Source organism: Oncorhynchus gorbuscha, linkage group LG25 (genome assembly GCF_021184085.1).
Source record: "Oncorhynchus gorbuscha isolate QuinsamMale2020 ecotype Even-year linkage group LG25, OgorEven_v1.0, whole genome shotgun sequence".
Classification (NCBI taxonomy): domain Eukaryota; kingdom Metazoa; phylum Chordata; class Actinopteri; order Salmoniformes; family Salmonidae; genus Oncorhynchus; species Oncorhynchus gorbuscha.
In genome coordinates, this window is record NC_060197.1 from 39,014,947 (window position 1) to 39,030,414 (window position 15,468).

Consider the following 15,468-nt stretch of genomic DNA (forward strand, 5'->3'; position numbering starts at 1 on the left):
CTTATCACATGCTTACTGTATTATGTCGAGTCCCTCGGCTACTGAAATGCTTACTGTATTATGTCGAGTCTCTCGGCTACTAACATGCTTACTGTATTATGTCGAGTCCCTCGGCTACTAAAATGCTTACTGTATTATGTCGAGTCTCTCGGCTACTAAAATGCTTACCGTATTATGTCGAGTCCCTCGGCTACTAAAATGCTGACCGTATTATGTCGAGTCCCTCGGCTACTGAAATGCTGACCGTATTATGTCGAGTCCCTCGGCTACTAAAATGCTTACTGTATTATGTCGAGTCTCTCGGCTACTAACATGCTTACTGTATTATGTCGAGTCCCTCGGCTACTAAAATTCTTACTGTATTATGTCGAGTCCCTCGGCTACTGAAATGCTGACCGTATTATGTCGAGTCCCTCGGCTACTAAAATGCTTACTGTATTATGTCGAGTCTCTCGGCTACTAAAATGCTTACTGTATTATGTCGAGTCTCTCGGCTACTGAAATGCTTACCGTATTATGTCGAGTCCCTCGGCTACTAAAATGCTTACCGTATTATGTCGAGTCCCTCGGCTACTAAAATGCTGACCGTATTATGTCGAGTCCCTCGGCTACTAAAATGCTTACCGTATTATGTCGAGTCCCTCGGCTACTAAAATGCTGACCGTATTATGTCGAGTCCCTCGGCTACTGAAATGCTTACCGTATTATGTCGAGTAGACAGAGATTGAGATACTAAATGGTTTACCACATTATGTGAAGTAGAAAAAGCCTTGAGTCAACGGTCTCTTAACAAAGCTTACCGTTAAAAAAACAAAGCTTTGTGATGGCGCATAACCTTTTGAGTTTATTACTGACCTGTAATGTTATAGTCAGTTAATGGTGTTTAGTGATTAGTCATATACAGTCAATTAGACAGTATTACTGTTTCTGGACGAGTTATAATACAAGGCTTCTTCCTTTGTAATCCAACAGAGATGAGGACATGCAGAGTCTGGCCAGTCTGATGAGCCTGAAGCAGAGTGACATCGGCAACCTGGACGACTTCAACGATAGTGACGAGGAGGAGGGCGAGAGGAGGGTCAGCACCGGAGCTGGCATGGGCCCCGCCACTCCTGTCACAGGTAGGGGTCTCGACACAAATGACAAGTCATCCGCTCTCGCATTCCAGGATCGAGTCAAGACGGAGAAGAATGTGTATGAGACCGAGACACTCAAAAGGCTCTGGTCTTGACAATGATAAACACAGTAGCTTTGTACAGTACTAACCCTGCATGCACACCGGAAAACAAAAGCCCACTTATCCACTCCATCTCACAGGTAAACAAAACTGCCATAGGAGATGCTTACTTTGCATATGTTTGCCAGCCTTCTAAGGTGTGACAGATTTGAAGTGTTTAATGTTTGAAAACATTGTTCAATACACCTGCATGGCACATTGCTCCACTCTCCAGCCTCACACGTAATGTCTCAACTACGGTTGCCCAGTAGGAACTCACAATTGCCCTCCTATACATTTTCCCTTTCGAATGTATGAATGCCAAACAAATCTCTTTCCACGCCAAGCTTCCCTTTCCGTAATAAATCAATATCCTTTCCTTCCTTTTCTTTTCTTTAATATTTTCCCCTTCCTTCCTTCCTTCCTTTTCTTTTCTTTAATATTTTCCCCTTCCTTCCTTCCTTCCTTCCTTCCTTCCTTCCTTCCTTCCTTCCTTCCTTCCTTCCTTCCTTCCTTCCTTCCTTCCTTCCTTCCTTCCTTCCTTCCTTCCCTTCCCTTCCCTTCCCTTCCCTTCCCTTCCCTTCAACTCTGAAAGCACCCGCGAGAAGAATACATGATCAGGCATGGAGGCCTGTGATTGACCCAGAGCCCACAGGTAACTTCCTGTTTCTGCCTCTGCTCCCACCTCCTATGAATCCTGATTGGATCTTTTCCCTGGCTCTGGTTCTATCCCCTCCTCCTATATAACATCCCATCCCTCATTTGAAATGTTAATATTTATGTGTTATAAGCATTTATCTAAATATTGATCATCAAACTATTCACATCATTTGTGTGGTTTGATTAATCATATTTATTAAACCCAATAGATATTAGCCAATGAGGTGTCAAATGAAGTTGTATACCTCACTACATTCTCATGTTAAATCATTAAATCAGATACTCTCTGCAAGGCAGTACATGTACCTCAAACTTGTCTGTCCATAACACTTTTTCCAATCTTCCTCTGTCCAGTGTCTGTGCTCATTTGCCCATCTTAATCTTTTATTTTTATTGGCTAGTCTGAGATATGTTTTTTTCTTTGTAACTCTGCCTGGAAGGCCAGCATTCCGGAATCGCCTCTTCACTGTTGACGTTGAGACTGGTGTTTTGCACGTACTATTTAATGAAGCTGCCAGTTGAGGACTTGTGAGGCATCGGTTTTTCAAACTAGACACTCTAATGTAATTGTCCTCTTGCTCAGTTGTGCACCGGGGCCTCCCACTCCTCTTTCTATTCTGGTTAGAGCCAGTTTATGCTATTCTGTGAAGGGAGTAGTACACAGTGTTGTATGAGATTTTCAGTTTCTTGGCAATTTCTCACATGGAATAGCCTTCATTTCTCAGAACAAGAATAGACTGACGAGTTTAAGAAGAAAGTTCTTTGTTACTGGCAATTTTGAGCATGTAATCAAACCCACAAATACTGATGCTCCAGATACTCAACTAGTCTAAAGAAGGCCAGCTGATTTGCTTCTTTAATCAGAACAACAGTTTTCAGCTGTGTTAACATAATGGCCAAATGGTTTTCTAATGATCAATTAGCCTTTTAAAATGATAAACTTGGATTAGCTAACACAACGTGCCATTGGAACACAGGAGTGATGGTTGCTGATAATGGGCCTCTGTACGCCTATGTAGATATTCCATTAAAAATCAGCAGTTTCCAGCTACAATAGTCATTTCCAACATTAACAATGTCTACACTGTATTTCTTATCAATTTGATGTTATTTTAACAGACTAAAACATGCTTTTCTTTCAAAAACTAGGACATTTCTAAATGACCCCAAACTGTTGAACGGTAGTGTAAGTAAACAAATTTCAATAACTGTTTGAAGTGATGGAATCTGTTACGTGTTAATCTTTATAGTTACACAATATGGATTCCTAAAGTATCCTACACCCATAAGAGCTCACCTTTTCCTTGTAAATTCCTATCAAGTATCAAATGTACTATAATTAAACTGTGGAACTGAATACTGGGGCCTGACCAGAAATTCTGGTCCCTGGTTTGTTGGGATGGGACTAGGATGTAGTCATTTATAATGAAGAGTTACAGTGAGAGAAAACATTTATTTGAGCAACTGTACCGTTTGAATGTCTGGGATGAGTGAGTATCTGAGTACTATTCTTATCCATTTCTTATCTACTTTCATTCTTCCCCTCTTTCCTTTTCTCACTTCCCCTTCCCTGCTGTTCTCATTTTCCCTCCTCTCTTTTCTCTGGAACCCTCTTCCTCAACTGCATTTCACCTCTTTTAATGTCTTTGATACCTGTATATCTCTACAACACTTTGTCTCTACTTTCTCTTCTGTTTTCTCCTGCATCTGTCCTCCTTCCTATCTGCTGCTCCACCTCTTCTCCCACCCCATCACCTCTTCTCCCACCCCATCACCTCTTCTCCCACCCCATCACCTCTTCTCCCACCCCATCACCTCTTCTCCCACCCCATCACCTCTTCTCCCACCCCATCACCTCTTCTCCCACCCTCTTTCTGCCCATCACCTCCCCTTCCGCCCCGCCCTCATCTCTGACCCCACCTCCCTCTTTCTGCCCATCACCTCCCCTTCCGCCCCGCCCTCATCTCTGACCCCGCCTCCCTCTTTCTGCCCATCACCTCCCCTTCCGCCCGCCCTCATCTCTGACCCCACCTCCCTCTTTCTGCCCATCACCTCCCCTTCCGCCCCGCCCTCATCTCTGACCCCACCTCCCTCTTTCTGCCCATCACCTCCCCTTCCGCCCCGCCCTCATCTCTGACCCCACCTCCCTCTTTCTGCCCATCACCTCCCCTTCCGCCCCGCCTTCATCTCTGACCCCGCCTCCCTCTTTCTGCCCATCATTTCTCCCCATCATCTCTCCTCCCACCCCGCCCTCATCTCTTTCACCCAGCTGCCAGTGAGATAGATTGGAGTAGCTCATTTGGCACTGTCTCTACCATCTCACTCCTGTCACACCCCCCTCTGCCCGTACCCCTTGACCCCTCTGCCCCGCCTCCCGCCCCTGCCTCCCGACTCAACACCGACCCCGAGGGCACCACTCACCCGGCATGACCCTCCCCCTATGCCTACCAAGTGCCAGCCTTTGTCTGCTCCTACCCACCTGCACTGGCAGAAATCTTCCAGCCCGCCGCTGGCTCAGGTACTGGCAGACTGACTGACTCACAGTCTTATCACTGTGATTTTGAATCATAGACCACACCTATTGTAATAAGTAAATAGTCAAGTTGCAGCTTTTATTCAAGGAGTGAATACCCGCATGTTTTATTCTGTGCATAGCGTTAACTAGTACATCAGGTAGAATATTTGTTTGACATTTGATAAATGATTTAAGGTTGATTGCTTTAAAGAGACGAGAGAGTTCTGAGAAATTGAGAGCGGCATTTGTTGTTTGGGAATTCTGACTCATGGGAAGACATTAAAGGGGCCTCAGACTTGTTATATAATGTAACTGTCTATGGTCTGAGGCCCCCCCTGCTGTTGAAAACAGTTTAGCCACAGCAAGATTGAGAAAAACATGTCGACAGATTCCTGGACGAATGAACTGAATGTCCTGAATGTGCTGAATTACCTTGAGACATACACAGGTCTGGAATAATTATTTTCTCCACGGACCGAAATTCTAGCCGTTGAAAGTTTATTGCCGAGGATGCCAGGGGCGACTGCCTCATTTCCATAGCAACTGTCCTAACTTGCAGTGAATTTGTTCATCAAAGCGGTGACATATTTTATGGTTTCTGGCGTTGGTCCATTTACTTCCTGTCATGACTGTTGCTAGGGAAGTGAGGTCACAGTTAATAGGGCTGTTCAGGGAGATTTTTGGACACACTAGAGGAATGCTTATTTGCTGGATTTCTATGTGGAGTAGTTTAGTTGTTGAGTGCTTTACTTTATTTAGGCTAGTTTTAAGAGAAAGCATGTCATTTTTTTGAGAACATTTAGCCAAGCTTAATGACTATGTATTTTCTGTATTTTTTCCGTAATGGTCGGAGTACTAGTAAATCTATGACGTTATCCACACAATGTTCGCATATTTCCCAGAATGCTCTGTTGCAGGTTTGTTTCAACATCTGTGTTTTCGCATATGCATTGATTGTTTTTTATCTTGAGCTCCACAAGGATAAGAAACGTTTTTCTAAACGAATCAAATCTCTAAGTGGTTGGATTCATAGCAACCGTTAGTTGTTGGTGGAGGTAGTCTTCTTGTAGTATATATTCTATCCTACTCTCCGGCATTTTAAATGCAAGTTGTGAGTGATGGAAAAGTGATGGATATCCAACACAGATTGGATATCACATTGCAAACCACCCTTATAACACAAAGGAAGTCAACTGAAACAGAAATGTACTTTGCTGTAGTTGATTTTTTATGAAAAACAACACAGAAAAGTGTAAAAAGGCAAGGGAGTTGGTTAAAAAATGACAGTGAAAACAGTAACATGGCAATTGGAGTTAAATTTAAGAAACTCTCTGAGAGTTGGATGTTTACTCCATTTAGTGTCATTTTGACTCCAAAAATATCAACACCATGACCAGAGTACTTTTAACACAAAATAGGGTTGGGACCATATAAACCCCAAAATAGTGTTCAATTTGACTCCCTATAAGTTGAATTAATGCTTGCAATTTTACTGGCTTCCAGAGTGACCTGGCTCTGGACCCTGACAGTCTTTCTGAGGGCCACATGGCTCCGGGTCTGGACCCTGACAGTCTTTCTGAGGGCCACATGGCTCCAGGTCTGGACCCTGACAGTCTTTCTGAGGGCCACATGGCTCCGGGTCTGGACCCTGACAGTCTTTCTGAGGGCCACATGGCTCCGGGTCTGGACCCTGACAGTCTTTCTGAGGGCCACATGGCTCCGGGTCTGGACCCTGACAGTCTTTGAGGGCCACATGGCTCCGGGTCTGGACCCTGACAGTCTTTCTGAGGGCCACATGGCTCCGGGTCTGGACCCTGACAGTCTTTCTGAGGGCCACATGGCTCCGGGTCTCTCCACCATCTCTCCATCAAGACCCCTCTCAGCCTCCACCTCTCCTCCCTCCTCTTCCCCCGCTTACCCATCCGTTCTTCCACATCCCTCTTTCTCTGATATCCCACAGACAGGTACTGTATGGGGGAAAAATGATGGGGTAGTTTCAAGGAATTTGTCCTTGCTTGTAATTTTCTTTATTCCAATCTCATCTCGCTTTCTTTCTCTTTATTCCAATCTTATCTCTTTCTCTCTCTCTCTTTATTCCAATCGTATCTCTTTCTCTCTCTCTCTTTATTCCAATCTTAATTCCTTTTCTTCTCTAACCACCCATATACAATCCCTCTATTTCTCCCTCACATCCCTCTATTTCTCCCTCACATCCCTCTATTTCTTCCTCACATCTCTCTATTTCTCCCTCACATCCTTCTATTTCTCCCTCACATCCCTCTATTTCTCCCTCACATCCCTCTATTTCTCCCTCACATCCCTCTATTTCTCCCTCACATCCCTCTTTCTCCCTCACATCCTTCTATTTCTCCCTCACATCCTTCTATTTCTCCCTCACATCCTCTCTCCTGTCCCTCTTTTTCTCAATCTTGTGCCTTATTTTAATCCCTTGTTACCTTTCCCTCCCCCATTCTTCCCCTTCTCATCCCTCCCTCCGTTCTACCCCTGCTCATCCCTCCCTCACAGTTCCTTGGCAGAGTGAATGGAGGCCGCCCAAAACCCAGGCCCCTCTGGCCCAGCCAGGCCAAATTTCTGCACCCCTCTCCCCCTGAGCCAGTAGAGCTGGTACCCCTGGAGCAGACAAAGCAGAGCATGGCAACATGTAATCCTGCTTTGTGTTCCTCCGTGTCCTTCTCCCTTGATGTGTCCCCTTCTCCCATGTCGCAGTCTCCTCTCCCTTCACCACCCTCTCCCCTTCCTTCACTTCTTTCTCCCCTCACCTCCCTCTCCTCTCCTCTCCTCTCACTTCCCTATCCCCTCCCCTCTCCTCCCTCTCCCTTCACCACCCTCTCCCCTTCCTTCACTTCCTTCTCCCCTCATCTCCCTCTCTCCTCACCTCTCCCATCACCTGTTGCCCCATGTTGTGACTCCGCTCCTGGTCCCTCCCCTGATGCTATTGGTGCTTTTCCGTGTGCTGCAGATCCTGCCACTGTCCCCTAGTCAGGTATAGATCTCAAAGATAGACTCAGCCCCCAGCATTGACATTGGACAAATGCTTATCTAACTAGTCTACAAAATTATACTATGATCGCAACTGGTTGATACGTTTATGAATCAAATTCTTTCCTCTACTCCCTCTTTTCTCCCTTGTCCTTTCCTTTCCTTCCTTGTCTTCCGTGTCCTACTATTTTTTATCTGCCCTCCTCCGGCACTCCCCCTTCACCCTCTCCTCTCACCCCCTATCCTGCTCCTCGTCCTGGGCTCTCTCCTGGCCAGCCCACTCAGACTCAAGTCCCCAATTCCCCCCTCCCAGTACCAGTCACTACTCCCCTGTCTGTCCAAGAGACAGATATACAACCTGAGGCAACAGACAGAGAAGGCAATCACCGACAAAGTCCTTACGTTTAATAATGGGGGAAATAAATGGCAGAATGTTATGATGAAAACATGTATTCCCTTCTCAGTCTTCACATGAGAACACCTGGCACCTGGCTAGTTGTTTTGGTTGTAACAGTCTCTTGGAAATTATAGTTGAATGTAAGAATTGTATGTTAGCATTATATGTTTCCTTCATTCATTGGTCACTTCACAGGTGTCAAGCCGGTTGCCAAGCCAACTCTCTCGTTCAGATAATCGTGTGTAACCAGGTCCTGTCTGTCCCTTTCTAGAGTTTCAGAGGCAGTTGAGCACTTTGACAGAGGAGGAATACAGCACTGCCACAACTCCCAGTGAGTAAGACCTAATGCAAACACAATGCCTTTTAGGAACATCCCCAAATCTATACAACAGGGCCAAATCCTAACTTGAGATCCGTGTGCTTAACTTTGCTTAAAACTTCAAATTTATAGGGCACAGTGTTAAAAAGGCTATGATATACTAGCAATTGTTTTGTGGCAATATTGCTAAACAATGTTGCTTGGCAACGGATAGGGGTATGAGACACTGGAGCAATGGTGAGCAATGAGCAATATGGACATGAATAATATATTTCATATGAAACAACTCAACTTAAAACTTAATTTCCCCATTTATTTACTCATCTTCTATACCAATACCAATATTTCTTGTTATCAAACTATAGTTTTGGCAAGTCGGTTAGGACATCTACTTTGTCCATGACTCAAGTAATTTGACCAACAATTGTTTACAGACAGATTATTTCACTTATAATTCACTGTATCACAATTCCAGTGGGTCAGAAGTTGATATACATTAAGTTGACTGTGCCTTTAAACAGCTTGGAAAATTCCAGAAAATTATTTCATGGATTTGGAAGCTTCTGATAGGCTAATTGACATCATTTGAGTCAATTGGAGGTGTACCTGTGGATGTATTTCAAGGCCTACCTTCAATCTCAGTGCCTCTTTGCTTGACATCATGGGAAAATCAAAAGAAATCAGCCAAGACCTCTGAAAAAATTTTGTAGACCACCACAAGTCTTTCATCCTTGGGAGCAATTTCCAAACGCCTTAAGGTACCACGTTCATCTGTACGAACAATAGTACGCAAGTATAAACACGATGGGACCACGCAGCAGTCATACCTCACAAGAAGGAGACACGTTCGGTCTCCTTGAGCTGAACATACTTTGGTGCCGAAAAGTGCAAATCAATCCCAGAACAGCAAAGGACCTTGTGAAGATGCTGGAGGAAACGGGTACAAAAGTATCAAAAACCCTATATCGACATAACCTGATAGGCCGCTCAGCAAGGAAGAAGTCACTGCTCCAAAACCGCTAATAAAAAAGCAAGACTACGGTTTGCAACTGCACATGGGGACAAATATCATACTTTTTGGAGAAACGTCCTCTGGACAAAAATAGAACTGTTTGGCCATAATGACCATAGTTATGTTTGGAGGAAAAAGGGGGAGGCTTGCAAGCCGAAAAAACACTATCCCACCCGTGAAGCATGGGGGTGCAGCATCATGTTGTGTGCGTGCTTTGCTGCAAGAGGGACTGGTGCACTTCACAAATAGATGGCATCATGAGGGAGGAAAATTATGTGGATATATTGAAGCAACATCTCAAGACATCAGTCAGGAATCCTAAGCTTGGTCGCAAATGGGTCTTCCAAATGGACAATGACCCCAAGCATAATTCCAAAGTTGAGGCAAAATGGCTTAAGGACAACAAAGTCAAGGTATTGGAGTGGCCATCACAAAGCCCTGACCTCAATCCTATAGAACATTTGTGGGCAGAACTGAAAAAATGTGTGCGAGCAAGGAGGCCTACAAACCTGACTCAGTTACACCAGCTTTGTCAGGAGGAATGGGCCAAAATTCACCCAACTTGTGGGAAGCTTATGGAAGGCTTCCCGAAACATTTGATCCAAGTTAAACAATTTAAAGGCAATGCTACCAAATACTAATTGAGTGGATGTAAACTTCTGACCCACTGGGAATGTGATGAAAGAAATAAAAGCTGAAGTATATCATTCTCTCAACTATTATTCTGACATTTCACATTCTTAAGATGAAGTGATGATCCTAACTGACCTAAGACAGGGAATTTTTACTTGGATTAAATGTAAGGAATCGTGGAAAAACTGAGTTTAAATGTACTTGGCTAAGGTGTATGTAAACTTCCGACTTCAACTGTAGCTGGTGTATCATCAGGGTTGACTTCAGCTTCATGATGTCCTTCACTGTTATCCCCTCTAGACCACACTGCTGGAATGATCAGTATTGCCAGTCAGAGGCCAGACCCATCAACATCCACACTTGACCCATTGGCTAAGCCCTTTGGGACAACAGTCCATGAGAGAAGGCAGGAGGCATTCTCAATGTTTGGAGTGGAGGTTGTCCAGGCAATGGCAGGGTGAGTAAATTCAAAGGTTGTACAGATATAGACTGTTTGGTTGTTTAGCAACAATACCAACCTGTGGTTGTCTAGCAACAAAACCAACCTGTGGTTGTCTAGCAACAAAACCGACCTGTGGTTGTTTAGCAACAAAACCGACCTGTGGTTGTTTAGCAACAAATCCGACCTGTACGCAACTATGGGGCAAAACAGACGGGGTTGGCTTGGAATGTTGACAATGTGTAAACTATATTTCATCTGCAATGTTTATTGAAAACATAAATACATTTGCACAATGAGCACGTGTTGTCTCTCAAATACATAATTACAGTTATTGGTTAGCTAGCTAGCGAATTTGAGCCATATTAGCAATGAAATTAAATGAATCAAAACATCTCAAAACAAGACATGGTATCAAGAACAAGATGAAACTAGCTGAAATGAGCCTCTGACAATTCCCTACATGGCAGCTTCGTGTCATTGTTGCTAGCTGTCTGGCCATCCAGAATCACAACAACTCACAAACATCTGCCCCATTGAAGCGTGCTGTCACGGATCCCTCTGGAACTGTGTCATTACGCACACCTGGTCCCCATTTCCCCGATTGTAATTGTGTAAATGTGCCCTTTGGTTTCCATTGGGCTGTTGATTATTGTTCCTATGTCCGTTGGTCGTGTGAGTACCTGTGCTGTGTTGTTTTGGCGTTCGGGCCACATGTATTGCGCAGATGATTACGGGTCTCACCCCGGTGTATTTATTTGAGGTACTCCTCGCACTTTTGTATAGATTTCAACCATGTGTTTTGTAAACGTGTTTGTTTGGTCTTCTACCCCTGTGCCTTTACACGGCACGCTGTAATTTGGGTAAATAAAAAACCCTATTACGTATTCCTGCGCCTGTCTCCCGATCCCTTTATACCGATGTGCACGTTGTTTTGGTGATGCTGTCAGCTATTAGTGGCGGTGATCATTATTTCTGCTTGGAATGACTGGATTGGTTTTAACCTTTGCATGATGGAAGTTTGTAAGACAACGACGGAAGATGACACTTTGAAAGAAAGAAAAAGTGTGTTCATTTATCCTTAATTTGTGAATTTCACCTTCCTACTAACTTGAAGTAGGCCTAAAACATTTGTGGTAGAGCATATCATGGAATATCAGGGGCATTATAGACGTGTCTTATTAGATTATAATGGTGACATAGATCTACTGTCATGGATAACTGTATGAAGGAGTTTTTCCTAAATTGTTGGAAGAATGGCAGGTTTCATAAAAGTTGTAATTATAACCACTTGTTTGCTGTGGCACAAGATAGAACTACATATTCTTTCACACTCAGGATGCATGGTCACTGTAACAACGTATTCGTCTAACCGAAAGGTCGCTGGATCGAATACCCGACAAGGTGACAAGGTAAAAATTTGTCATTCTGCCCCTGAACAAGGCAGTTAACCCACTGTCCCCCGGTAGGCAGTCATTGTAAATAAGAATTTGTTCTTAACTGACTTGCCTTGTGATTCATTGAAAACTACTGAAACTAAAATGATTGTATAAGTTTCCGGTTGGCAGATCGATAGTGTCAAGTTTCCTCAAGCTGCAATACTATTGCAATACATATCAGATCACTGCTCATCTTGACCCAGGGATAGTCTTACACGATTGGCTTCTTTTTACTGAACGCTTGCTGGTTGGCTACTCTGTGTGCAGTCTAGTAGTACGCTACCTCAGGTAGCATGCCAAAGAATTCATGTAAGATCCTTAGCAAAGCTCTTCTTACAGTAGCACCCCATAGAAGGGTCTCTGACCGTGCTTGAGATGGGCAACCTTGCCTGTTTTTTTGTCTGCATTGTTGCCATGGAGATACAAGCTCCCCCACCCTTGAGCTCTGAACTCTGACCTTGATTTGTTTGTCCCTCAGACCTGAGAGCATGACCCCTCTCTTACCCTTTAGCCCCAGAGGCACCCTCTGTTCCGGGACTCCAATATTTTGAGATGCCATAACTGTAAAAAGCAAAGAGTTAGGGAGAGGGGAGGTCAACCAGGGCACTCCCAGTTCCAACACCCCCAACAACCTCTTCCTTCTGCACCCATGCAAGGGTCTGGCTTACCTGAGCCCACAGCCATTAAGTCACATGACAGAACAATGAGTCACTTGATCAAGATGTCCATGTAGATAGGGACACCATTATGCCAAAACCAGAGCCTGAACCAATGGCGGTAGCCATTGGATATCAGAGCGTGCTGCCAAAAGGGTCTGACACTTGGTCCCTAAGAAAGACACTCCTAAAGATTCTCCCAAAAGAACAAGAGGGTACAAGATGTTCAAGAGGTTTCAAAATAACAAGTGGTACCCATGGACTGGGGGTGTGGCATGGTGCACAATCACTACACACCCATGTTCCTCAATGTGTCACTCTCATTAAACTTGTTCTAAAAGAACTAAGCATGTCTTGAAGACATGTAATACTAATGTAGGTTTGCATTTCAATAAATATTAAGGGCTTTTCCCACTAGTTATTTAAATACAATAATAGCATGTTTTGGGAACTACATTGGCACCATTCTTTGGAATATTTCCTTGGTGTCCCCTGTTCCTTTAGAACTAAAAGTATGGCTGCCTTTCTGCCATCTTGTCCAAGAGTGTGCAGTTTTCCTGGATTCCCAGCCATATTGATTAAGAACAGACTTAAGGCTTGACCTGAAGAATGGCCCATTAATAAAAGCCCATTATGGGAGAAGCCACTGAAAGGAACCCCAATAATCACCACTGCTCCTGAAAGATCGGATGAGAACCAGAAAGTAATGGAACATATGGCTGCCCTGTTGCTAAGTTATCAAAGGGTCATCCCAGTGTTCCTGGGTTCTCCTCGGCACCACCACCCAAAACAGAAAGACCAGTACAACAACCCAAAACAGAAAGACCAGTACAACAACCCATAACAGAAAGACCAGTACACCAACCCATAACAGAAAGACCAGCACAACAACCCAAAACAGAAAGACCAGTACAACAACCCAAAACAGAAAGACCAGTACAACAACACAAAACAGAAAGACCAGTACAACAACCCAAAACAGAAAGACCAGCACACCAACCCATAACAGAAAGACCAGTACACCAACCCATAACAGAAAGACCAGCACAACAACCCATAACAGAAAGACCAGTACACCAACCCATAACAGAAAGACCAGTACAACAACACAAAACAGAAAGACCAGTACAACAACCCAAAACAGAAAGGCCAGTACAACAACCCAAAACAGAAAGACCAGTACAACAACCCAAAACAGAAAGGCTTGAAAAACAAAATGGAACCAAGTACGGGGAATCTAGCGCCAACTTGCACAAGGGTATCCAGTGTACCCGGTTTGGCCTCCAGGAAACCAAAGAAGACTGAAGGGGCTGAGACTGTAAGCTGGGCTGTAGATAAGAAGCTGCTATGGGAGAGATCACATGATGAGAAGACAGTTATAGGGCTTTCTCCATCAGTTGCTTTAGACCAGGTGTATTCGAGATGTTGAAACGTATGGTAGAACTTGTCACATCTTGTCTAATTGAGAGTACTTTTCCTGGTTTTCCATCTGTTCCAAGGCCCAAAGCCCAGGTTGTGCCAAGCATACATACATAATGCCAACTTGCCCAAGGGTATCTAGAGTTCCTGGATTGCCAACCACAGACCAAACGAAGGCAATAGACTGGTCAGTATATATTAAGTCTCTGTTTAAGAGGTCACCTACAGATGTAGAATTATTGATGGTCCGTTTAGAGGATGTTGACACAGTCTATCATGATAGTGAAAAGAACAAGGAAATAGTGTCTTTTGCACCGCCCTGCCCAAGAGCAGACAGTATTCCTGGCTTTCCCTCTGTACTAGGGCAAGCGCCAACCAAATGACCCAATGTTGGGATAATAAGCCTTTCTGAATCTGAGCCGAGTATGGTTAACCTTCTGCTTACATGCCCTTTAACAGCTAGAGTTTCTGGTTTACCCTCTTAAACAGCCAATTAGGTCAGATAATGTTGACTGGCATGTCACTTTTGGAGAGGCCATTGAAGAAAATAACAGTTTGTGGTACAGGCAATGCCACACGAGAACAAAGAACTTACAAATAACATGGTACAGTAGATATGTTACCATCTTGCCCAAAGAAAGACAGGATTCCCGGCTTCCCTTCTGCACCACAAGCAAAAGCTCTTATAGCAGCAAAAGGGTGGACCAACTCCTTATTAATGCCCATGAAATGTTGGCTGGAGATCAAAGACCATTCTGGAAAAAAAGACAGAAAGAGATTCCAGCATTTGGAGTCAGTAGATCCGGCGATGCAAAGGTTATGGCAGCTATATGTGCTTGGTTTCCCTTCAGCACAGCATCCAATTATAGAACCACGAGAGCCAAACATGGTCAGTCCACAAGAGTCAAACATGTTCAGGGACCATGCCTCAGGACTACCTGGCCTGATGACTCCTTGCTGTCCCCAGTCCACCTGGTCGTGCTGCTGCTCCAGTTTCAACTGTTCTGCTTGCGGCTAGGGAACCCTGACCTGTTCACCGGACGTGCTACCTTGTCCCATACCTGCTGTTTTTTTCTCTCTCTCTCTCTCTCTCTCTCTCTCTCTCTCTCTCTCTCTCTCTCTCTCTCTCTCTCTCTCTCTCTCTCTCTCTCTCTCTCTCTCTCTCTCTCTCTCTCTCTCTCTCTCTCTCTCTCTCTCTCTCTCTCTCTCTCTCTCTCTCTCTCTCTCTCTCTCTCTCTCTCTCTCTCTCTCTCTCTCTCTCTCTCTCTCTCTCTCTCTCTCTCTCTCTCTCAATATGAATGCTTGGCTATAAAAATACAACTGACATTTACCCCTGAGGTGCTGACCTGTTGCACCCTCTACAACCACTGTAATTATTATTATTTGACCCTGCTGGTCATTTTTGAACATCTTGACCATGTTCTGTTCTCCACCCGGCACAGCCAGAAGAGGACTGGTCACCCCTCAGAGCCTGGTTCCTCTCTAGGTCTCTTCATAGGTTCCTGCCATTCTAGAGAGTTTTTCCTAGCCATCATGCTTCTATATCTGCATTGCTTGCTGTTTGGGGTTTTAGACTGGGTTTCTGTATAGCACTTTGTGACATCAACTGATGTTAAAAGGGCTTTATATATACGTTTGATTGAATGATTAATTGATTCAGTCTTTTGCCAATTTGCCCAATGGTTACACATGTCTAAAGGATCCCATCTACAAAAACGCTAAGTCAAGAGGATCCTCTGATTCAACAGTAGCCTGTGGAGGAG

The 15,468-nt window shown here is 44.3% G+C and overlaps 1 protein-coding gene across 5 annotated transcripts in view; it reads left to right on the forward strand.

Moving 5' to 3' along the window:
- The window catches only part of LOC124013711 (EH domain-binding protein 1-like protein 1), a 56,838-nt gene that overhangs the window by 17,941 nt on the left and 23,429 nt on the right, over window positions 1-15,468 (forward strand). For 4 of the 5 annotated variants that reach the window (XM_046328157.1, XM_046328156.1, XM_046328158.1 and 1 more), the window contains exons 6-9: window positions 973-1,121; window positions 1,812-1,871; window positions 8,060-8,119; window positions 10,053-10,209. In XM_046328157.1, the coding sequence (XP_046184113.1) occupies window positions 973-1,121; window positions 1,812-1,871; window positions 8,060-8,119; window positions 10,053-10,209 (426 nt within the window). The remainder of the gene's footprint in view (window positions 1-972; window positions 1,122-1,811; window positions 1,872-8,059; window positions 8,120-10,052; window positions 10,210-15,468) is intronic. The other variant, XM_046328159.1, reaches the window with a different exon arrangement.